Genomic DNA, 23,776 nt, shown 5'->3' on the forward strand with positions numbered 1-23,776 from the left:
AAACATCGTCCCTTGTGTTAAGCTGAAGAAAGAAATCTTTTTATGTATTTTTATTTTTTATGAAATACCTAAATTCATTAACTTTTTTAAGATAGTAAATTGACCCAAAAGGTGGAACCAAGCATTTTTAGAGTGTAGGCTATGCAACAAAATGAGAACATACTATTTTTTAAGAATGGAATTAGATTAGACGTATTTTTCTCTCACGATTATCTGAATTATTATACCTCGATACTTCGTATAATGATATCTATTTTGATCTTAATGTCTCTAAAACATTGTGTTGTGTAACACAGATATGTAATATATATACGTAACAGCGCCCCCACACAAAACAGGTCGAAGCCGTTATTACATCCGGTTCGGTCGCTGTATTCCTTCCGCTCTGTCTAAATTTCATAACGCTGATCCAGGGAGATCACGAAGGTAAGCAGCGGTTCGGCTCTTTCGCTTGATTCATCTGTTTACAGATCAAGGGTTAGACATTTTCTTCCTAAAAATTGATGTTAATAAATCCCGACCCATATACTTTCTTTAACGTAAATAAATCGGAACGTAAATGTTGTGCACTGCCGTAGTCCCTCAAATGTCATGAGCGTAACGTTAAATGTGGAGGTCATTGCGGGACGAGTAAATTTCCAATAAGTTAACTTAATGTACCGTGTCTAAATGAGTATGACTTGTGTGTTTATGCAATAATGTATCATTTTGGAGGTTGTCTTTTATCTACGTTAATGTGTGTTTGTGGCCGCTGCTGAAATTGTCTTCTTGAGTAACTGTTCCTTAACGTTAATTGTCTGACATTTTGAGGTTATTTTATAGTGTTGAACTTCTAAAGTTTGTGTTATGAATTACTTTTATATATGCTATTATTATTTTGGGATGTTTAGTGCTTGTTGTCGTTAAATATTTTTGTAAACATGTAATGCAACACCTTATGCAAGCATAACAATACTTTTATTGACAATATAAGTAACTATTACATATATAAATAATGTATGTAATAATTTGGCATTCATGGATATATATTTAATTTTTGGTGCCTTTAGGACATTTCCAGATTGCAGTGTTATATTGATATACTCTTTTTAGTATTTATATACTCTTTTTAGTATTTATTAATATTTAATATTAATTAATAGCTTTAAATTAAATTAGCTTTTATTTTTATATTTTCGGTTTTTATTTTATTTTTAGTATCTGCTTTTGTTATTGTTATTTTTTTTTTATTCATATTTCTTTTCATCTTTATTTTTAGTTAATTGTAGTACTTCAAATCATACACGTCATGTTCGTTTTAATAATACGTTTTTCATCTAATATTTATATTTTTATTTAATACTAGCTTTTCATTAATCTCTTTCAGAAAAGGATGTTGTCCTGTCTCGGCTGTCCCGTTCTTAGCCGGGTGCTGACCACTGGGGCTTCGCGTGCCCCGGCTGTGGTTGCAGCTGCTGGTGCATCTCGCACTTCTGTAGCCGCCGCCACCACCACCACTACCTCTCCACCAACCCCAAACTCCATGACACTGGTGCGGTACAACAGCACAGCTCAACAGGTGACTATCTTCATCCAGCAAATCTACTTTGTGTATAACTTATGATCAATGCAAATGAGCTAAATCACTGTGTGTCACCCAGGAAACACCAAAGAAGACCAAATTTGGACCTCTAGCTGACCAGGACAGAATATTCACTAACCTGTATGGACGACATGACTGGAGGTAAAAACTTTTTAAAAATTGTATTATGAATACTGTATATATATATATATATATATATATATATATATATATATATATGTATATATTTATGTATGTATATATAATGTTTTTTTTTTTTCATTTTTAGTATTCATTATAGCCCTTATTTTAGTTTTGCTGTGACAGCTATTAGTATCAAGAGTACCATTTTTTAGCACGTTTTTATTGCAATATAACCAATTATAACAATCATTTCAGAACTTAAAAAAACAGTACACATTCAAACAGACAAACAGTTTAAAGGGATTCCACATCCTCTCAATATATGTGAAAACTAAGTACTATAAGTTGGGCTTATGTCTTGTTACTTGTACAGTTTTTTTTTTAGTCTAGTTTCACTTAGTTAAGTCACTTCTGCTCAACAATGATACATTTATATAAAAATAATAATATAAGTAATATTGCGAAATGTTATTACAATTTAAAATAAAATTCCATGACCCTTCAGAAATCATTCTGATATGCTGATTTGGTGCTCAATTGTTGCTCAATTAATAATAAGGTTTCTCGTTTTGCCATCACAGGAATGTATAAAAATATATTAAATTAATGTAATAATAATACAGTTTTTACTGTATTTTTTATTAAAAAATGGCATTGATTTGACATTTTTTTTATTTAATTAAAAAAACATTGTAAAAATCGTTTGACTGGTATTGTGTGTATATACATTTAAAGTACAGTGCACATATAAAGTATTATTATTATATTGTCAGTGCATGTGCTTCCCATGTTCCTCAGGCTGAAAGGTGCCCTGAAGAGAGGTGACTGGTATAAGACCAAGGAGATTCTGGATAAAGGAGTGGACTGGATCCTGAATGAGATTAAGGTCTCAGGGCTGCGAGGCCGAGGGGGTGCTGGCTTCCCAACTGGGATGAAGTGGAGCTTCATGAACAAGCCCAGTGATGGCAGGTGGGTTTATGTCTCAACTACTAAGATCGCATCAGAGGTTGCTGCAGATGGATCGACATTACTGTAGCATCACAGTACTGTAGCTTTTATTATTTGGATCAAATCAGGTCATTCTCTTTTTCCACTCAGGCCTAAATATCTGGTGGTGAATGCTGATGAAGGAGAGCCCGGTACCTGTAAGGACAGAGAGATCATGCGTAATGATCCCCATAAGCTGATCGAGGGCTGTCTGGTCGCTGGCCGAGCCATGGGAGCACGTGCTGCTTACATCTACATCCGGGGAGAGTTCTACAATGAGTCGTCCAACCTGCAGGTGAAAAACAAATATTGGTTTATTCACGTGGATATATCTTTGTAATATCGCTCATTTTTTAAAAAGAGAAAGGGGGAAAAAAACTGTTCATTGCTAAGCTCAGTTCTCAAAAATGAGCTCCTTAAGCAGGCCGCATTTTAAGGCATCATAGTCAGCCTTTCATAAATTTAAAGAAACACTTTTATTCAGGAAGGATGTATTAAACTGGTCAAAAGTGACAGTAAAGAGATTAATAATTTTACAAAAGATTTATATTTCAAACAAGTGCTGTTTAAAAAAAATCAACATTCTATTCATCAAAGAATCCTGAAAAAAAATCAATTCATAAGAAATATTTATTGAGCAGCAAATCAGCATTTTCGAATGGTTTTGAAAGATCATGTGACACTGAAGACTGGAGTAATGATGCTGAAAATTCATCTTTTGATCACAGGATTAAATTACTTTTTAAAATATATTCAAATAGATTTATTAAAACAATAATTTAAGATAAAGTAGTTGTAAAATAATATTTTAGTGTATTTCTTTTAATGTAAGTGTTTCTGTTTTTACTGTATTTTGATCATATAAATGCAGCATAAGAGGTTTCTTTTAAAACGAAAAGGATCAGAAAAAAATATAAAACAAATCTTACCTGCCCCAAACTTTTGAAAGGGAGTGTATATGAATAATATTACGCTTTATATTTTGATTTCATATATTAGTTTATAAATATAACATTAATATTAAATCTACTTAAAGTTCAGTTAAGAATAGTGTTGATAAACAAAATGGTGTATCTAAAAATGTAGATTTAGTCCTTAATATCTTTATGTGCTATGTTTTTTTTGCTTATTATTGTTGTAAGCGTTGTCAAGCGTTATCAAAATAAATTTTAAGGCAAATCTCCCGTGCAAAGGGGTTGTAAATGTGATAAAATGCGCTACATAGTAGTTGAGGGAAGTGATGTATTGACCTTGTGTATTTGGTTTCACTCAGGTGGCCATTAATGAGGCTTATGCTGCAGGGCTGATTGGCAGGAACTCGTGCGGCTCAGGTTATGACTTTGACGTGTTTGTGATGCGCGGTGCGGGAGCGTACATCTGCGGAGAGGAGACGGCTCTGATTGAGTCCATTGAGGGAAAACAGGGAAAACCTCGTCTGAAACCCCCTTTCCCTGCTGATGTGGGTAAGTCGAAAAATGTTATAGATTTTATATATATATATATATATATATATATATATATATATATAAACACATACATGACCTGAGGGAAATGTCATGCTGTATGACCAGTTAGTGCTGGGCGGTTTGACCAAAAATTGATATCACGTTTTTTTTTTTTTTTTTTTTTTTTTTTCAGAATTAAGCCGGTTTATGATGGTTTTTTTTTTTCATGCGTAATCAGGTGTTCAAAGCATTTTCTACTGATTGAGAGAAGAATTACTGCAATAAATTGACTTAAGATGGTCCATTTTATTGTCATTAGTTAATATTGTAGAATAGACTAGCACCCAGTATAACCTAAAATTGTTATTTCTTAACATTCTAATAACATTCTTATAACCAAGCAAGAACTTTAATTCAACGTCTAAAACAACTGGACATTTTGAATGTTCCTAGAACACTCAGAAATAATGTTTTCATAACTTAATGGGAATGTTATGAAAACGTTCTTATAACCTAAGATTGACTGGGGAAGAGGAGAGATTCGCGATTGCGCTGAACAAGTTTTCAGTGCAGGAGAAAATAGACCTAGGCTGCGTCCGAAATCGAATACTTCCCTACTATATAGTATGCGAAAAACAGTAAGCGAAAAGTACCCGGATGGATGACCTACTACTTCCGGTGAGATTCTGAAGTGCGCATACGATGGACACTTTACTATCCCATGAGGCAAAGGGAGAGGAGTTGTTGTTGTTATATTTGAAAATGGCGGAAACCTGAGACGCGGCTGTAACGGTAACTATGGGCTGTAGAGGTAAACACAGACACACATAAGTATCTCTATTGCTTCATTCATGTTTATTTATCGATGGTAATATCACAAGCAAATAAATGGATTTTCCTTGCCAAAAATCAACATCTATCATTGTTGATAGGGGTTGTGTGTGTGCGTTTTATGAGGTAACATTTATTAGGTAAATAAATGTTATTTGAGAAACTCCACAAAAGGCATGATCTGCGAGCAGCTGACCGACGCCTCCTCTTGATTGTCGGCTCGGACGACGTAAAAACGCAGATGAAAACAGAAAGCAGAACTAAAAACGGCACGAAGTTGGTGCAGTCAGTGGAATGGGCTCTTTCGCACTGTTATGACAGCGTATGTCACGCGACAACAACATGGCGCATGTAGTACGTCTGGACTCATTCATACTACCCGTAAAACAGTGTGCAGCACTATGTCTGACGTCCATATTAGCGTGTTGTGTTCTTCTCTTCTTCGCTGGGTATTGGCGCACTTGCTGTTTCGCGTCATTTCTGGTTAGTTTTATTGCGTGATTTTTCGTGACAAAACGTGGTTTGTAGACAAGTTAGAATTATCCGAACGTTGTGTGATTAAATACATCAGTATGGCGGTATATTAAAAATGAACATCGTAATAAAAATATAGACCGGTTTTCGGTATGAACCGGTATACCGCCCAGCACTATGACCAGTGTTGGGAGTAACGCATTACAAAAGTAATACATTACAGTAACATATTACTTTTTGCTGTAACGCAGTAGTGTAAGGCATTACTAATCAATTTTCAGTAATATTTTACTCGTTACATGTTCAGTGAGGCTTGTATTACAGTTGTATTACAGTGTATTGTCTGCTTTTACTTCTTAAAGGCCACAGACTATGTGAAAGTTTTAAAGCAGTCTTTTAGTGCCAGTTCAGAGCGGTCGTGTCTATAACATTGTTTTTTCCTCATAAATGCGAACACGAAAACTAAAATAAAATGAATATTTTAAGTTCTATGGAGACTGGAGAGCCAACCCTTCCTCATTCGATTTACGCAGTGTAATTAACAGAATTACAAAAAATCGATTTTGCCTCCTATTTTTTTGTCACGCATGAAAGTGTGTCTTTTCCCTAATATTAAAAATAAATATAGACTGATATTTGTCTAATGTCTGGAGTCCTTTAAGGAAGTAGCCTATATACGTTTCAATACATGTATTTTCTGAGAATTTTTACTTCAAGTTTTGACTGCAAATGTCCATAATGCTGGACTTCCCCAATTTTAAATAATTTATCCTCAACTAGTTTTGTGGTGTAGGTCTACGTATTTTATAATGTTAACTTCAAATAATACTAATAGCCTAATTTAAAGATAAGGCAGCATTGGATATGGACGGTAAGGAGAATAACGCTGGGAGTTGGAAGAGGTGTGTCGCGATTCTGTAGGTTCGTGGATGTGGCGAATCGCGATTTCGGTTTCATATTGCATATCGTTAGAGCCCAAAAGTTAAGTTCTACTTAGTTATTTTGGTGAAAGTAACTCAAATTAATACATGAGTAATGTAACGCATTACAATTCTGAGACAGTAATATTGTAAGGTAATGAATTACTTTTAAATAACAGTAACAAGTAATACCTAATGTATTACAGTTTGGAAGTAACTTGCACAACACTGACTATGACCAGTTATAAATGTCACATGTTCTTGTTCCAGGCGTGTTTGGCTGTCCAACAACCGTTGCCAATGTCGAGACCGTAGCTGTGGCACCAACCATCTGCCGTCGTGGCGGCACGTGGTTTGTGAGTTTCGGCCGAGAGAGAAACTCTGGCACGAAGCTCTTTAACATTTCGGGCCATGTCAACAACCCCTGCACGGTGGAAGAAGAGATGTCAATTCCCCTGAAAGAGCTCATTGAAAGGCATGCAGGTAAACCGCATACTATCTGTACATACACATTTTTGTTGTCGAATCATGTCCGCTCCTGAGGATTATTGATCTATAATTCATACGATCCCTGCAGGTGGCGTCCGAGGTGGTTGGGATAATCTCCTGTGCGTTATTCCTGGTGGTTCTTCCACGCCACTAATCCCACGTAATGTGTGCGACACCGTTCTCATGGATTTTGATGCCCTCGTGCAGGCTCAGACCGGTCTCGGCACAGCGGCACTTATCGTCATGGATAAATCAGTGAGTCCTTTTGTTAAATAACACGCATGGTTTTGTTTCTGTGGACACGGACAACTTCTAAACTTTATTTTCTCCTCTTTTCTTCACTGCAAATTCCCATTAGCATTTTTACGATGGGAATATAGCCACAATAGGCTAGATGCTTTATTTTTGAATGATCTGTCATTCTATACAGTTGCTTAAAGGGTAACTAAACCCCTGGTCAGAGCCTGACTCCACCCACTGGCAATATTTGAAAATGCTGAAAAAGTGGGCAGACCCCAGCGGAGATCAGTGTTGTGCAAGTTACTTCCAAACTGTAATACATTAGGTATTACTTGTTACTGTTATTTAAAAGTAATTCATTACCTTACAATATTACTGTCTCAGAATTGTAATGCGTTACATTACTCATGTATTACTTTTGAGTTACTTTCACCAAAATAACAAAGTAGAACTTAACTTTTGGGCTCTAATGATATGCAATATGAAACCGAAATCTCGATTCGCCACATCCACGAACCTACAGAATCGCGACACACCTCTTCCAACTCCCAGCGTTATTCTCCTTACCGTCCATATCCAATGCTGCCTTATCTTTAAATTAGGCTATTAGTATTATTTGAAGTTAACATTATAAAATACGTAGACCTACACCACAAAACTAGTTGAGGATAAATTATTTAAAATTGGGGAAGTCCAGCATTATGGACATGACATTTGCAGTCAAAACTTGAAATAAAAATTCTCAGAAAATACATGTATTGAAACGTATATAGGCTACTTCCTTAAAGGACTCCAGACATTAGACAAATATCAGTCTATGTTTTATTTTTAATATTAGGGAAAAGACACACTTTCATGCGTGACAAAAAAATAGGAGGCAAAATCGATTTTTTGTAATTCTGTTAATTACACTGCGTAAATCGAATGAGGAAGGGTTGGCTCTCCAGTCTCCATAGAACTTAAAATATTCATTTTATTTTAGTTTTCGTGTTCGCATTTATGAGGAAAAAACAATGTTATAGACACGACCGCTCTGAACTGGCACTAAAAGACTGCTTTAAAACTTTCACATAGTCTGTGGGCTTTAAGAAGTAAAAGCAGACAACACACTGTAATACAACTGTAATACAAGCCTCACTGAACATGTAACGAGTAAAATATTACTGAAAATTGATTAGTAATGCCTTACACTACTGCGTTACAGCAAAAAGTAATATGTTACTGTAATGTATTACTTTTGTAATGCGTTACTCCCAACACTGGCGGAGATAGAGGGGACGAAATAGATGCTAAAACACTCTATCCTGATCGTTTTCAATACTCACAATTCCAATTCCTGACTCCCTACAGTAGCCACCGTTCAACCTGAAGAGGGCAGCACTAAGACGCTTTTACACCACGTATTGTAGAAATAGAACACTATATAAACAAATGTCAAAAAAAGTTACTCGAATCAATGACTGGTATTAATAAAGATCCATTCTTACAGATCAGTAACTAAAAAAAGTTGGTTAAGTGTTTAGTTACTCTTTAAGCATTCAGCAGTGTAAGAAAATTTAAATCATATGGATGTCATTTCCATATTGGTGGTGGAATTTAGTATTGGTACATCTCTACTTTTTAGAATTAAAAAAGTTTTGCCTCTTCACAGACTGATGTTATTCGAGCTATTGCCCGCTTGATTGAATTCTACAAGCATGAGAGCTGTGGGCAGTGCACTCCTTGCAGAGAGGGTATGATCATTTATGTGAATACACATTTTTCATTTTTTATTATTCACTGTAAGAAAACAATATGTTTTATTACAGTGTTATTTACTAGTCTTTCTTTTCTGTGCCTCTCAGGAGTGGACTGGATGAATAAGATGATGTGGCGCTTTGTGAAAGGCGATGCAAAGTCAGCAGAGATTGACATGATCTGGGAGATCAGCAAGCAGATTGAGGGCCACACCATCTGTGCCCTGGGAGATGGAGCCGCATGGCCAGTCCAGGTAAAGGCTGTATTCTTTTTTTATGTAAATAGATAAATTATTTAAAAATATATCTTAATCTATATTTTGTTGTTCTTAGGGTCTGATCCGTCACTTCCGCCCTTTAATGGAGAACAGAATCGCAGACTTCAAACAGAAACAGCAGGCACGCGCTTGAAGTCTCCATATCTGTGTCCGTTCTCACTCATCCTATCACTTATTTAAGCAAAACCTTTTCTCTCGCTCACTGATGTGTGAACTGCTGGCATCCATGTTTTGTTTCTATTACATATATCAGTGGGATTGAATGAAAATCTAGAAATAGTTTTAGCAGACTATCCTATTATGGTGATGGACTCAACAGCATACTTGTGATTTTGGATGACTTATGACATATTATAGATTGGAAACTGTTTGAGCAGATATAACATCACGCATGTACAATAACATGTAGTGAGTAAATGGTTATGGTTGATGAAACTATGTTAAATCCTATTATGATGTTAAGGCTGTTTTCTTGAAAATAGAAAATAAAATCTCGCACTGTATAAACACTTATTTGTGGAAGTAAAGAGCCTAAAACTTAAAACAGTGTTTTTTTTTTGTTTGTATTTTGGATTGTCATGAATAGAGATAGAATTAGGATGAATGTAACTGAAGTCTTCTTGGTTTTCAGAAAAAAATAAATTGGGAAAGGAACATAAAGATCAGTTTTTTCAGTATGTTCCCATCGTGATGATAATGTAATTATTCTTTATATAGAATTTTTTATTCTTTATATTCTTTTATATATTCTTTATTCTTTATATTATTCTCTACATTGTTTTCACACCTTTTTTTAAACAATACATTTAGTATGATTTTCCAGTTCAGAATTACTACAGTTTGTTTTTAATTAGAATGAAAAAATATGTTTTCGTTGAAATTCTTGAAATTAATAGAATTTCTAAAAATTCTCATTTAATGGACAATTTTTGAGTCTCAATACAGATCATATTCAGAAAAAAATATACATAAACTGAACCCCCCCCCATCAATTTAAAAATAAATAAAATTTCCTTGCGTTTCGTGGAGTGGAGCTCACTGAGGTTTTTGGATTTTCCCCTTGATTTTCAATGTGATTTTCTAGTCGAATACCACAAATAGATATTATGAACAAAAAAAAACTGAAGACTTCTAAAATTATACCAAGAATCAGCCAATCAGCGGCGCCGTTTGTTCTTGAGGCAGCCCGCTTGATCTTACACTTCAGTTTTGATTTTTTTTTTACTGCATTGAGGTGCTACTAGAAAATATAAACCTCCCACCATACATATGCTTAAACCTACCCATCTCCACCTCCTGATCCCTAACCCCACCCCTAATCCTACCCATCTCCACACCTTAGATCTGGATCCATCCAACTCCGCCCCTGGATCTCGTGTGCTGCAATAAAGTGCTCTTGGAGATAACTGCGGATGTTTACGCTGTGGCGACCTCTAATAAACGACCTGTTTTTGTTGACCTGATTATTCTGTGGCGACCTCTATAACGGGAGCAGGCGAGGGGGAGAGTTGCCTTCATTTTTTATTGGTGTTGAACTCTATTTGTGTGTATTTTCATTAAATATTGTTAATATTTTACGTTCCCTTACCCAAAAAAGTTCTGCTAGAGCAATGACAACATTTCCTTAAGCTTTAAATTGTTTACATTCACAAATATTTATAATCATAAATAACAGGAACTGCACCAAATTATATATTGAATTTGAGCTTCATATTCTCATTATACAATAGCCTACTGTATGTGCCACGATAGTCTGATGCATCAACAAATATATATAAAACATAAAACATGCAAATTTTTATTTAGGCATCGACTTTTAGAATATTTTTGTCTAATATCTATATTTATGAAGGTTCAATAAACTGTTTTACATGATTAAACTGTTGAATATATATTATTTATAAAATGTTTACAGAGTCAAACGGCAAAAAAAGAGAGAAAAACTTCATCTCCCACAATGCTGTTCGTTTCCTCTGCTATCTCGCGCCTTTCCATCTTGTTCCTCTCGAGAGCTCAAGCGCCGTAGTTGTTGTTGTGGTATGTAATAATGGCGGCAGCAGGAGGCGGATTACCAGCCTCGGCTGTAGTAGCAACCATAAACACCTCCGCCACCGTTCGCTGCCGTTTCCCAGCTCGACCATGGACGTCTCGGAGCCTGTTGAGGACGGAGAAACGCTCTCATATCGGTCGGGTGAGGGATGAAGACAGAAAAGGGCCGAGGCCCATCGACGTTGGAGCTACGCTGAGAGAGGATCCGTCACTGTCGTGTTTGCTCGGGCTGGCGGAGAAACACAGGCTCCAGCGCGAGGCGGGATTCTGCACGAGCGGGAGCGATGAGGTGAGCGATTTAGCTAGTAATACCGTGCTAATAATTCACAGCAAGTGCATCATAAGCATGTCGCTGAGTGGCTGATGTCAGTTCCTGCAGAGATGCATCCACCTGATTGCAGTTGCACGGTCGTGAGCTTTACAGATTACAGAGATGAAAAGTATTAAAGGGACGCTCGTCATATGGTGGGCTTTTGCCGGGCTGTGGCGTTCACATTTCGGGTGGTTGACGGTGTTGCCGTGGCTACGGGGATTGTGTGTGGGACAGCGAATGTGTGGTGTTAATTAGTTATGAGGGAGTTTGTGTACAGTCAGTTAATGTTAGTGTTGCTGACGGGCCTGTTCGTCTAATTTTTAATGTTTAAGTAGGTGTGCATCAGGAATAAGTTTCAGTAACTAATTATAGATTCTGTCTGGAATCGCCATTGGATTAGTAAATATAGTGCATGTTTGTAAAAAAAAAAAGGATCTCAGATCCATTTGTACAAGAACGTAAGTTAGCATTGTTTACAAGTTAGTTGTTTCGTTAACTCTTTACAATAAGGTTAATTGGTTAACATGAACTATGAATTAACAATATCTTCAGCATTTGTTAATCTTAGTTAATTTTATTACTTATACACTATTAAAATCAAAGATTGTATTTGTTAAAGGTGCCATATAACATCATAAATCAAATCCTACTCCATATTCCATAACAGATGGGGGCAGTATACCTCCAAAAAATGACTTGTGCTCCTACCATCGCGCATGTTATTCAAATCATTTGACATGATAGTAAAAGGTTGGAAGACCGCAGTTTCACGTGGAACATTTGGAGATTTTTAGAGATCAGAGACTCAATGAACTAAACACTAGAGTGAACTAAATTAAACACTATGAATCTCAACACTAAATGATGAAGACCGCCTCATAGATCTCAAAAACAAGCTGGTGCATTTCGACGGTATGGGAAAATAAAAGCTTGGGCAATTATTTGAAGTTTATGGTATTCGTTTTGTTCATAATATTACACTTTTATTGTTAGTGAATTAATTTGACAGACAGCATTCGCTGATGTTGATCAAGCTAGCGCCGTGAATTCACCGTGAGACACACGCAATTGACACTTAGCAAGCAGGTTAGTTAAGCTCTCAGATTCTGTCAATTGTATTACGCAATTCAAAGAATAAATACCGTTTTGGCGCTTGTACATGTAACACTACAGATCCCTAGCGCACGTGAACCGATCGTCTCTACTAGCTTGAAAAAGAACATGAACACTGTTGAAAGATACAGTATGCTACAACTTACCAAAATGTATTCCTCATGCATAATGTCGACCAATCATTTTTTGAACTCTTCCCTGAACTGAAATGTAGTAATTGGCTGTATTTCCACACGACTGACATCAGGTTCAAGTACACACAAGCCGGCCGGCGCGAGCGCGACTCACTCGTCTATTGCAGTTTGGCTGGTGCTAACGTTGCCCGTCCGCATACCGCCTCCCATGGCCGGAACTGGTATTACGATACCTGCCGGGCCGGGGCTAGTAATTTAGCATGCTATTTCAGGTTAATATCTCGGCAGCACTGTAACTTGTCAGTTTTTTAATGACATCTTTGCACTTATTTCTTCTCATTCTTTTGATGCGTGTAGCTCATTTTTCGTATATTGTTACCTCAATTATTACATATGCCACCTTTAACAATAGTTAATGCACTGTGAACTAGCATGGACAAAGATTAATAAATACCGAAACAAATATATTGCTTATTGTTAGTTAATACATGAACTTTTGTTAACTAAATGGAACTTAATGTAAGCTGTCACCATTGCTTCATATCAGCAGTTGTGTTAATCAGACACTACGTGTTGGAAGTGCAGTGCAAGTTCACTTTCATTCTTTAAAATATCCTCAGTAAAATTATTGAAGTTTTGAGTTTTCTATATCCAATTTTTTTTTTTTTGGCAAATGTCAAGTTTGTGATTAATCCTGCAAAGCCAGGCACATCAAAAAAAAAAATATATATATATATATATTTTTATCAATTTAACCGTTTGAAACTTTAGACAAAATATTTAAAACGTCATCATTTTTTATGGCACATTTAGTATGATCTAGAGATAGAATAGAATATGGATCGTTCATTTAAGGAGAAAAAATAACACTTGTGTTCAGAGGCCCAAACTGAACAAAATAGTTTAATTGGTGCAGGTATTGTAATTAATATACCAAAAGATAATATTCTGATAGCTTGTTATAATGTATTTCAAATGTTATGACAGTATAGCAGACTACTTCAAAAATGCATAAATGTTAGTTGTCATTCTGTATCCCTTAATAATAATATATATTAGTAAGGTAATATTTAAATTAGTTTTATGATCATAGCTCTGCAGTTTATATTACAATGAATGTACAATGGTTGATGATTGAGAGATCTCTAATTTGACTTTAGTTGTTCTTAGGTTATGATCGCTAGATAAATTACCATTCTGATTAGCAAATAATCCGAATATTGAAAAAAACTGCATATTAACGTGAGTGAAGGGCTCTTCTCGTCTCATGTAAACATCAAGACCTTACTTTGATTAAGTAATCACATTATGGTGCACATGTAAACATAGTCAATGTTTCAGTCCCTTATCAACATTTAGTTTACCAGCCTTACTAGGTTTTCCCATAATTATGGTATGGGGACTTTTTCAGAAATTCCCATAATGCAGTCTGATTCAAAGTTGAGTCAATATAGAACTCATGTTGAGTTTTTCTATCACACACTGTAGACTGATGCAATCCGATCCTGTGCTTTGAAATTCTGAGGTATCTGCATGCAATCAGTCGGTTATGCAGCATCATCTTTACATGAGAGGACAGTTGCAGAACTGAACTTGATTTCTTCAGTCTGAATCCTTATGACTCATCATGAGTATAAGTATCATTGAATGGTTTATGTCAAGGGAGGCTTACATGCATTGATGTTTCTCTTTGTAGACATATTCCCCTGATGTATTCTAAAATGTATAATTAGGTTAGATTGACGATCGATGGATTGATAGATTCTATTTTGTGTAATGCAAGTTTAATGATGTAATGAATGAACTTGTTACCACTTATTTGAAGATGATGCTCTGTTATTTGCAGTTGGCGAAATCAATTATTCTGGAAAAAAATAGCTTATTGACATGTTGTGAATAAATAAAAAAGATATAATGCCTATTTCTTGTTTAGATTCCTGACTGAGAATAGCACTCTACAAGTCTTGGTTTTAGAAATAAGATACTGACGTTTATTAGTATCACTGTCCAGGGTCATTTCTGACTGACCAGCATAGTTCATTTCACTGTGAATTGTTTTGTAAACCAATTGTTTTGTCAGCTGGATCAAGAATTACCAATGAACGAAAGGTCTGGATTAAAAATATAAATTTTTCCATTTAAACGATTCTCATTTTGAAGAATCGATGTCGATTCGCTCTATTCAGTTGATGAAGAAAAAAAAACGTTTGTAGCTTGCCTCTCATCCGATAAATCGCAATAAGCGTTGTGCTTTGTTAGTTTTGATATGAAACAAATTCTCAGCTTTCAGACTCTGTCACTTTTATTAACCTAACCTATAACCTAATTCAGTTTTGTGATGCTGTCAGCATTTCTCACTGCTCACTATAGCGAAGGAGCTGGTATCCCATGTTACGCATTGAAAAAATTAGTTTTGTGTTTAAAGCCTGGCCTTAGTTTTCACAGAAACAGTTGCTTGTTGAATATTTGTTGTATAACAATGTTATCAATCCAGTTAGGGATTCATTAGGGCTAAATCGTTTATTCCTAGAGAGAGATAACACATGAATTTGAAGCTAAATGATTAAAAATATAAAACTACATGTAGTTTTGTGGTAATGTTTTATCCATCTTTCTTTTTAAGGAAGGAGACTTCACAGGCTTTAAAGTGGACGGTCAGTCGTCCTTGCGGTCAGGACGTGGTTCATCCAGTGAGTGTTTCAGCTGTTTTTTTATGTCTAAGCAACTTGATGATGTTAACTCTAATATTAGTTTGGGCTTTGTTTTTTACACACGCTAGATTTTTTTATTAAACATGGTCAGACCAAAATTGATCTACTGAAGAAAAGTGTTTTTTTTTTTTTTTTTTTTTTTGCTTTCTTATGTAATTTTTCTGAGCTATGTATTTGGTATTTAAAGGGATACTCCACTTTTTTTTGGAAATAGGCTCATTTTACAACTCCCCCAGAGTTAAACAGTTGAGTTTTACCGTTTTTGAATCCATTCAGCCGGTTTTCTGATTTTTAGAAGAATATCAGTAACCAGACGGTTTCTGGTCTCATTGACTGGAAGTTGTCATGGTATACGGTATAAACTCAACTGTTTAACTCTGGGGGAGTTGTAAAATGAGCCTATTTCACAAAAAAAGTGGAGTATCCCTTTAACGTGGTGTCTCTTTAAGAGAATAGGATGTGAATGTTTAGAGGATGTATTATTTAAACCTAACTTCCTGTGTGATCATATCAAATTTTCATGTTACGATGATTGCTGAAACTTTTATCATGGTATACGGTATTATCACGATATTGAAATAAGTAAAAAAAAAAAAATTGAAAAAACAAGCTTTATCATACTATAACTGGTTTAATAAATGCTTTTGAATGATTTTTAAAATGATTTTATTGTTATTTTATATTAACCAATGAATTAACTAATATAAACTTGTTGTAAAGTGTTACCTGTCAAATAAAGAATCAGCACATTTTAAGTTAATATCTAGGGCATGTTGTAGTCAGTCCACATTACAATGTATTTTATTTCTATTTAAATGCACATTCATTTCTACATATTTTTACATTTGGATTAGCTATGTTCATTTTAAGTACAGTATATCTTTAATTTAAGTTGTTCTTTTCATACGTTCAATAATTTTTCTAGCATTTTATTTTAGTTTGTTTGTCTCAGATATAATTAAATAATAAATAAATATTCAAAATATGTTTTATTAAAAAATGTGTGTAAAATGTTAATGTTGAAATTGTGCCTGTATTTCTAGGTTTTTCTTTTTATGAATGATGAAATGTTTAATTTTTTTTTTCTTGCATTAGAAATAAAATCATCATTATTGGACAAACCTAACTTGAAAGGCAGAAGGTTATCCAGAACTGACCAAAAATCTGTGAGGCCCAAAATGGTTATTAAAATGGCAGCCAAAAAGATGACCAAAAAAGAAACAATACAAGCAAAAAGGCCATCTGTGGATAAAGATGGACGTCTGAAACAGGGCAGCTCAAGTAAGAGAAATGGCAGAGTACTCAGAAACCAGATAGAGGGACCATTGGCCTCCTTGGAGGCTGAAAATGCTGAAAATAAGGTGGATGTGGCGTGTGAAGAGGAGGAGATCACTGGAAGGTCACAAAGACGTGGTTCTAGTGCAGCACAAAGCAGGAGAAGGCAGGACAAATTAGTTTGGACTTTAACACTGGTTAAAGGAAAAGAGCGAGCCTCCAGAGAAAAAGATGCCAAAGGCCAAAGAGCTTCAGCAGAATATGCTAAGACCCACAGGAACAGGACAAAAAACATTGCTGGTAGTGATCAGGCAGGTGCTGTATCCTCAAAACCAATGAGCAAACCGAAAAGGGGCAGATGGACAAAAGCAGACGAGGAACCTCTTAAATCCCCTGGCGGAGGTGCAGGAGCAGCTTTAAGTGACAGTTCATTAACTTCCGAAAAGAAGCCTTTTGTAAGGCGACGAAAGAGTATATTTGGCCGTCGAACTTTACAGCAAAAGGAAGTGCCCCGCAAAATACCTGACAGTCGAGGGCAGACCTCAAGCATGCCTAGAAAGAGACAGCGACTTGTTTGCACAGACACAGGCTCTACACATGTGCTGCAACAGGTGGAGGGACAGGAACAGCCACTTGGAGAGATGGAGAAGTCCAAATCTGGAGTCCAAGCTGAACAACCTAAACCCACCGCCAGACCAATTGTCAGCGCTCGTTCTTCCCGCGTCATCAAGATCCCAAAGAGGTTCATGGATGATGAGCGCATGTCTGCTCTCCCAGAACGAGGTTCCCCAAAGAAACCAGCTCTTTCTGAAATCCCTGTGGATCTCGGCAAACCGAATATAGATCTCCAAACCCTCAATTCCGGAAGCAGGCTGAAGACCGCGCAAGAACCGCTGATCCCAAACAATGATGAAAGAAGTGTTTCAGAAAAGGGGCAATCTCAAGGAGTCAAGCCTCTTTTGAGTTCCTCAAAGCCTTTTGGTGGTCCTCGTGGGAGGGGTGGGAGACCCGGCCAATCCACGGACCATTATAAGATATACTGGAAGTTGAAGAAGCTCACAGCATGTCTGGCTAAACGAAGGATGCAGCGGATTGCCAGTTCGAGCCCCAGGCTAGCAGAGGAAGGTGCTGAGGGAGGAACGCATGATATGCAGGAAAGGAAGTCTGATCTCAAATTGCAGGACATGTATTCTCCAGGGGTGGTGCCAAAAGTAGTTATACGTGTCGGGGAACATTCGGATCAGACACCTTTGGCAGAAGTACCTGCTAAGGAGAACGGTAGGGTTTTTGCTGTATTATGCCACACATAATAAGAATAATAAACCTTATTTCTATACCAAGGTGCTTATAAAAAAACGACATTATAGTTATCAAATAATTTGCTTGAAAACAAGTAATGCCATATTTAATATCAAATATTAAAGATGACACCCACTTTTAATGCTAATAAAATAAGTGTACATAAAATGCATAACAAAAAATGATTGTTTTGTTTCCACCTTTTCCCATTAACCTTGAGGCAAATTCCTTTATTCCTTCAGTAGAGACTTCTAACCTTGTGGGGATCTCTGAAATGACTGCACAAAATACCCAGATGATGTCAGAGCAAGGTGTTAACGCCCACAGAATGAGTCTTTCGGGTGCCAATAAGAGGATGTTCCACCTGCTGAAGAGAGCCAGAGTCCAACTGATTAAAATCGACCAGCAAAAACAGCTCAAATCAGCTCAGGTCAGAATGTTTAACAATTTTATGACGGCAAATAGTGCTGTGTGGCTTTTTTATAAGGCACTGTATCTGACAGGTTCTGACTATTCATAAGCTGGGTAAACACAAACACAAAATGGTCTTGCCAAGCATACATACGTAACGGAGAAGATCTACGCCAAGTAGCGTTGCCGTCTACACAGCTAGGAAGAAATAAGTCAAGGAAGATGCAAGGCAAGATGAATGTAGAGCTGATTGTTCTCATTGGTGCTAGAACATAAAGAACTATATGACAAACGCGACAGGGACTACAAACATCTTAATAAAAGAAAACTGATATGGAGTGGTATTGCAGAGCAAATTGACGACATCTAATGTCAGGGAATGAATTTGCATGTTCACTCGGCTCATCGTCAGCAAAAATTGCTTGGGTGTGAACACAAAAAACGCGTTGAAAAAACGCTGACGAATAACACGTGCTGATATTCATCCCGGTGCATATTACGGGCCTTAATATGCCAAAAATGTGCATAAAAATAAGCAGATCGAAACAGCTGCTGAACGCTTTATAATAACAGGAATAAATAACATTTTAAAATGTATTAAAAGTTAAAAACAGTTATTTTATATTGTAGTATTTCACAACAATGCTGTTTTTACTATATTTTACTGTAAATGAAGCCATGGTGACCAAAAGAGATTTCTTAAAAACAAACATCAAAAAAACTTGGATAGAACGGTAAAAACAGTAGAGTAGTAATATTTTTTGTCATCTTTGGAGGCTTTAGTGTGAACCAATGTTTTTTAAAAGTGGCAAATTGAGAAAACAATAAGTCGGTCTGTAATATATTTTAAATCTGTGTAATTACACAAACAGTGATGTTTATGCTCTGCAGCTTCTGTCTGGCTCTGCAAGAGTAAGAGATGGATCAGCCCCTGGCATGCAGAGAGGAAGAAAGAGGGGCAGAAAGAGAGTAGTCCCAGCTAACCCAGAGGGGGCTCCACAGGTATGTTTCACTGAAAAATATTGCTTTGCAGACATTTCATTGGATTGTGAGTTTAACGCAGTGCTCTTTGAACTCTGTAGGAGCAAGTGATCGGTGGTCCACGGATAAAGCATGTGTGTCGAGCAGCAGCGGTTGCACTGGGACAGCCACGTGCCATGGTTCCCGATGACATTCCCAGGCTCAGCGCCCTTCCTCTGCACGAGAGAGAGGGGATCACTGCTTCACCTGCCGAAGAGGGTACACACCTCTCCTTTGCTCATTCTGTCCACATCCGTTATAAGTGACACTTGCGAATATCATGGAGATAAATGGGCTCTTTTGGCCTGTAAATTGTGTATTATGTCATGTTAGTTGCAGTGTAATTGTAATACAAGTTCAGCTCGTAATTTGTGGGCTTGAATGCATAAAATGTATGATTTCCTTTTAAGGCTTTGTAAGCAAGTTGTATATAATGTAGAATGATTTTAAATATGAATAATATAATAATGAAATGTAAATATAGGTATTCTATGATAAATATTCTAAAAAATAAAAAATATTTATTTTAGATTTAATGTACAATTCCTAAACGTATCTCTCTATTTGGACTACTTTACATTTACGCTATTATTTTTGAAACCCAGCCCACCAGGATATTAGAATGTTTATTATTATTTTTTATTAATTTAATCTAGTATAATTACGTGTAATAATAGTTTAATTTTGCATTAAACTCTTTTTAGCTATGTTTAGCTGAATATTCTCATCCTTTCTGGACATGGGAACATGTAATGGTTAGAAGTTTTGTAATTACGTGAATGTGAAAATAAAATGATCCTAGAGTGTGTTGCATTCATAATGCACAACATATGCAAACTGAGTCGTGGATTGTATTCAAAACACCTCATGAGATGGCCTGAGGTCATTTGAAAAACTCACATAATGCACTACTGCACAAAAAAAAAAAACAAACAAACATAAAAATAGAAACACAAATATTTGCATTATGGTATTTCTTTATTTGTTTGAAGTGCTCGTATTTGAAAGCTAATATATGATATGATTCAAACTTGAAATAATTATAATGCCTACTTGTGGCAGCAGTTCACCATTATATCTAGTTAGTGTTCCCTTCATTTCTTAGCAAACCAAACCTTGACATTTCCGAAATGCCCTTATTCTTATGTTAGATGCTTTCTTTTGCCTCTGTCTCCCTCTTCCACCGGCCCCTTCTGGCACTTCAAGATGTTGCAACTCACTCAGAACCAGAGAGTGAAGAATCTGTTGAGCCAAAGCCAACATTTAGACGCAGGTATGAAAGCACTGCTTTTGGCCTTCGGCTGAAGCGCTGCTTACACTGCAAGGGCTGCAATCGGCTGGAGGACTGCGGGAGGTGTGTGTTCTGTCTGGACAAGCCCAAATTTGGAGGACCCAACAAGAAACGGCAGAGCTGTGTGTAAGTGTCCAAATAGTGTTAACTACAAGGTATTACATGGCAACAAACCTTTCCTGGGGTTTAAAGAAGTCATATCATGCATTTCTTCTTTTGTGATCCTATTTGTGGACTTTTTGTGTATTTTTTCAACAGCTTAAAGAAGTGTTCACTGATTGAGCAGAACAAAACGAGGCGATTTAACAAAGGTACTCTGCTTGCCTCTTTAAAATTGATCCCTTTTTAGTGACCTGGTATTTAGTAAAATATAATGCAAATATAATAAAAAATGAAAAAAATTTTTCAAATATTACAGTTAAAATACTTGTACCCTTCAATTTTAGCAGACAAAGTTGGCATTAAAGCTCTGGGCTGTATTTCCCAAAAGCATTGTGAGCTGGGTTCATCGTAGAGACCATTGGTGGGAATGGTTCTACTATCTACTTGGACTTTTTGGGAAACTCAGCCCTGGCCTGTTGGTTATTCGTACAGAATTGATTATTTTATTTGACCACCTCTCTTTGGCGCAGTCCAGATGAAGCGGCGGCGGCGGCCATCAGCGGCCTCTGGCATGAACAGCAGCGAAGAAGAAAACGAGGAGGAAGGGGGAGATGATGGAGGTCAAGCCCATTTCAGCCCCACCAGGAGGCAGCCCAGACGACAGGTCACTCCTCGGTCCTACAGAAAAATGCTGGGGTACGACAACTCTGACTCAGAGACAGAGAGTGTCAGCTCAGAGAAGACAAAGGCCAGCAGGACCCAAAAGACTCAATCCAGTGGTACGAGTTTCACGTCAACCCTTATGCCAATACACACTGGGACAGCTCTTTGTTTTTTTTAAGAGCAGTAGTGTAGCCATGAGGGGGTCTGATTCTGCTAGATTCACTTGATTCCTGATTGCTTAAAATAAAAATAAAAAAAGAAATTGTTGATTTGTTCCTCTTATTGATAGATTGACCCATGCTGTGCGATAAAATGCAATGGCTGGTTTCAAACGTATTGGTTTGATTAAAGGAGTAGTTCACTTTTCGAAAAACTTTTGCTGATAATTTACTCACCCCCACGTCATCCAAGATGTCCATGTCTTTCTTTCTTCAGTTGAAAAGAAATTAAGGTTTTTCATGAAAACATTCCAGCATTTTTCTCCATGTAATGCACTACAGTGGGAACCAAACGGTTCAAGGTCCAAAAGACACTTTCAGTGCAAACTTCAAACTGTTCAAAGGGCTTTCCAAACGACGAAGAAGGGTCTTATCAATCGAAACGATCGCTCATTTAAAAAAAAAAAAAGAAAAGAAAAACGAAAACCAGTTTTATAAGCTCAAATGCTCGCCTTGCTATTGCACTTTCGTGACTCTCCTGTTTGAACTCGTTCATCAAAATGAACAAATCTTTTTGCGAGTTAATTCATTTGTTTCGTTCATTGAATGAACCAAATGACTTGGGAGAAAGATTAGTTCATTTTGATGAATGACTAATAATGATAATTGGGACTGTCATATTACACAAGATTATAAAGAGAACAATTTTTTGGGATTATTTGGGTTTAGATGCCATGTCGCGTTGCTCCAGGAATAGCGCGTCCACAACATGAGTCATTCTGAAAACCACATAACTTAGATTAAGTTCACTTGTGCATTCAAGTCATTTTGTGCAGGTATAATTTTGTAATATATTTATTTTGTATATATCTGATTAAAATCAAATAGGATGCGTTTCTTTGAGATAAATAAATGCTAACAAAGTGCTCAACAGTTATTCATTCAGCGTGCGTCGCTCAAGCAGAATGCATGTCTAATAATACCAATTGAGGTGTCCATGGTTAACCGATTAACCGTTTAAAATTGCGTAACCGAGTGAAACCTTTTTGCTTGGTTAAGTGGCGTCAATACATATTTGCACAAAACTTTTGCGTTTTCTTAATGTCCATTAAAAAAATAATGTGAAATGACGGCGTTTCCATTAACGATGTTATGCGACTAAAACATCTTTTTTTTTTTCTTTCGCGATAAGTCATTCCAAAAATAATGCCGATTATAATGACTATTACACAGCAACCGCACTAGACATTAGTATTATTTATGGAAGAAGATGTGGTGTGTTATCCAAGCATTAATGGCAGGGAAAGACACAGAGTTCCTGGGTGTTTCTCCCTCATTTCTGTTCCGAGGTCTTGATTGTGGCATTTCTTTGAGGTTTTTTCCAGTAGGCTATTCCTTGTTTGTTTTATGAATTTAAAAAATAACTCTGCCTCATATTATGTCCAAACGCTCAGTGTACTTTTGTTTTAATTCGTTTCCCCTTATTTAATCCGTAGGGATAATTGCAAAAGGAAAAATGAACGGTTGTTGTAGTTTTTAAAACGCGAAGTTGAACACCAAAATCTTCATTTAAATTGTAGGCCTATGCTGCGCAAAAGTATAGGCTGTATATAGACGAATTTTCAGATATTTGTTTGATTCAGCCTACAGAAAGGGGATTTATATGTGATTTTTAGGCTATAATAAATGTGTCTGATAATAAAATAAAATAATATAAAATAACGAGGCATTAATTTTTAAGTAATAAACTATTATTTTCTAAATCAGTTTCGGCTAAAAACATATCTCCATCTCCGGATGCACCTTTGGAGAGAAATACATAATTAGCCACATAATTACATAGTCAGAAGATATTAGGTTTCGATTCGAATTTGTTCGTTGGCTTTAAATTGGACATTTAAAGCTTTAGTCTACAAAATTTACGGTGGCTGTTTCAGTTCTCTCGCTTCAGTTCACGGAGATCATGAAGCACGCCTGATTGTTTAATATATTTTACAAAAGCACAATGTTTTCTTGTTATTGTGAGTTTCTCAAATAAATGTATTTGAGAATAATGTATTATTATTTTCTGTATGACCAGAAATGAAAGAGTATTTTAAGTTGTTTCCACTGAAAGGAAACTGCAAGTGTTT

General features: G+C 36.3%; 2 protein-coding genes across 5 annotated transcripts in view; both read left to right on the forward strand.

The window, feature by feature from the left end:
- Positions 1-335: 335 nt before the first annotated feature.
- ndufv1 (NADH:ubiquinone oxidoreductase core subunit V1) lies at positions 336-9,649 on the forward strand. 2 transcript variants are annotated; one of them, XM_039678838.2, is made up of 11 exons: positions 336-426; positions 1,367-1,558; positions 1,641-1,723; positions 2,504-2,674; positions 2,804-2,987; positions 3,966-4,155; positions 6,633-6,845; positions 6,940-7,106; positions 8,743-8,824; positions 8,936-9,081; positions 9,161-9,649. In XM_039678838.2, exons 2-11 carry the CDS (start codon positions 1,373-1,375, stop codon positions 9,236-9,238), a joined length of 1,500 nt encoding a protein of 499 aa, XP_039534772.2. In that variant the 5' UTR covers positions 336-426; positions 1,367-1,372; the 3' UTR covers positions 9,239-9,649. The 2 variants fall into 2 exon arrangements, with proteins under 2 accessions (XP_039534772.2, XP_039534773.2); XM_039678839.2 differs by lacking the exon at positions 336-426 and adding an exon at positions 452-477.
- A 1,436-nt stretch (positions 9,650-11,085) lies between these two features.
- Positions 11,086-23,776, forward strand: part of kmt2ba (lysine (K)-specific methyltransferase 2Ba) — a 34,528-nt gene continuing 21,837 nt past the window's right edge. Inside the window, exons 1-9 of one of the 3 annotated variants that reach the window (XM_089122773.1) lie at positions 11,086-11,443; positions 15,338-15,404; positions 16,521-17,978; positions 18,242-18,429; positions 19,302-19,412; positions 19,493-19,649; positions 20,637-20,847; positions 20,980-21,032; positions 21,354-21,602. In XM_089122773.1, the coding sequence (XP_088978899.1) occupies positions 11,153-11,443; positions 15,338-15,404; positions 16,521-17,978; positions 18,242-18,429; positions 19,302-19,412; positions 19,493-19,649; positions 20,637-20,847; positions 20,980-21,032; positions 21,354-21,602 (2,785 nt within the window). In that variant the 5' untranslated portion in view covers positions 11,086-11,152. The remainder of the gene's footprint in view (positions 11,444-15,337; positions 15,405-16,520; positions 17,979-18,241; positions 18,430-19,301; positions 19,413-19,492; positions 19,650-20,636; positions 20,848-20,979; positions 21,033-21,353; positions 21,603-23,776) is intronic. The other 2 variants (XM_039678339.2, XM_039678340.2) reach the window with 2 other exon arrangements.

This window comes from Pimephales promelas, chromosome 18 (genome assembly GCF_988280905.1).
Source record: "Pimephales promelas chromosome 18, fPimPro1.hap1.1, whole genome shotgun sequence".
Classification (NCBI taxonomy): domain Eukaryota; kingdom Metazoa; phylum Chordata; class Actinopteri; order Cypriniformes; family Leuciscidae; genus Pimephales; species Pimephales promelas.

Excerpts from the sequence above, each read along its gene's own strand:
- ndufv1 (XM_039678838.2), top strand. The coding sequence starts at position 1,373 with ATGTTGTCCTGTCTCGGCTGTCCCGTTCTTAGCCGGGTGCTGACCACT. Across the intron at positions 4,156-6,632 it reads CCCTTTCCCTGCTGATGTGG|GCGTGTTTGGCTGTCCAACA; the intron begins GTAAGTCGAAAA and ends TTCTTGTTCCAG. Across the intron at positions 9,082-9,160 it reads GAGCCGCATGGCCAGTCCAG|GGTCTGATCCGTCACTTCCG; the intron begins GTAAAGGCTGTA and ends TGTTGTTCTTAG.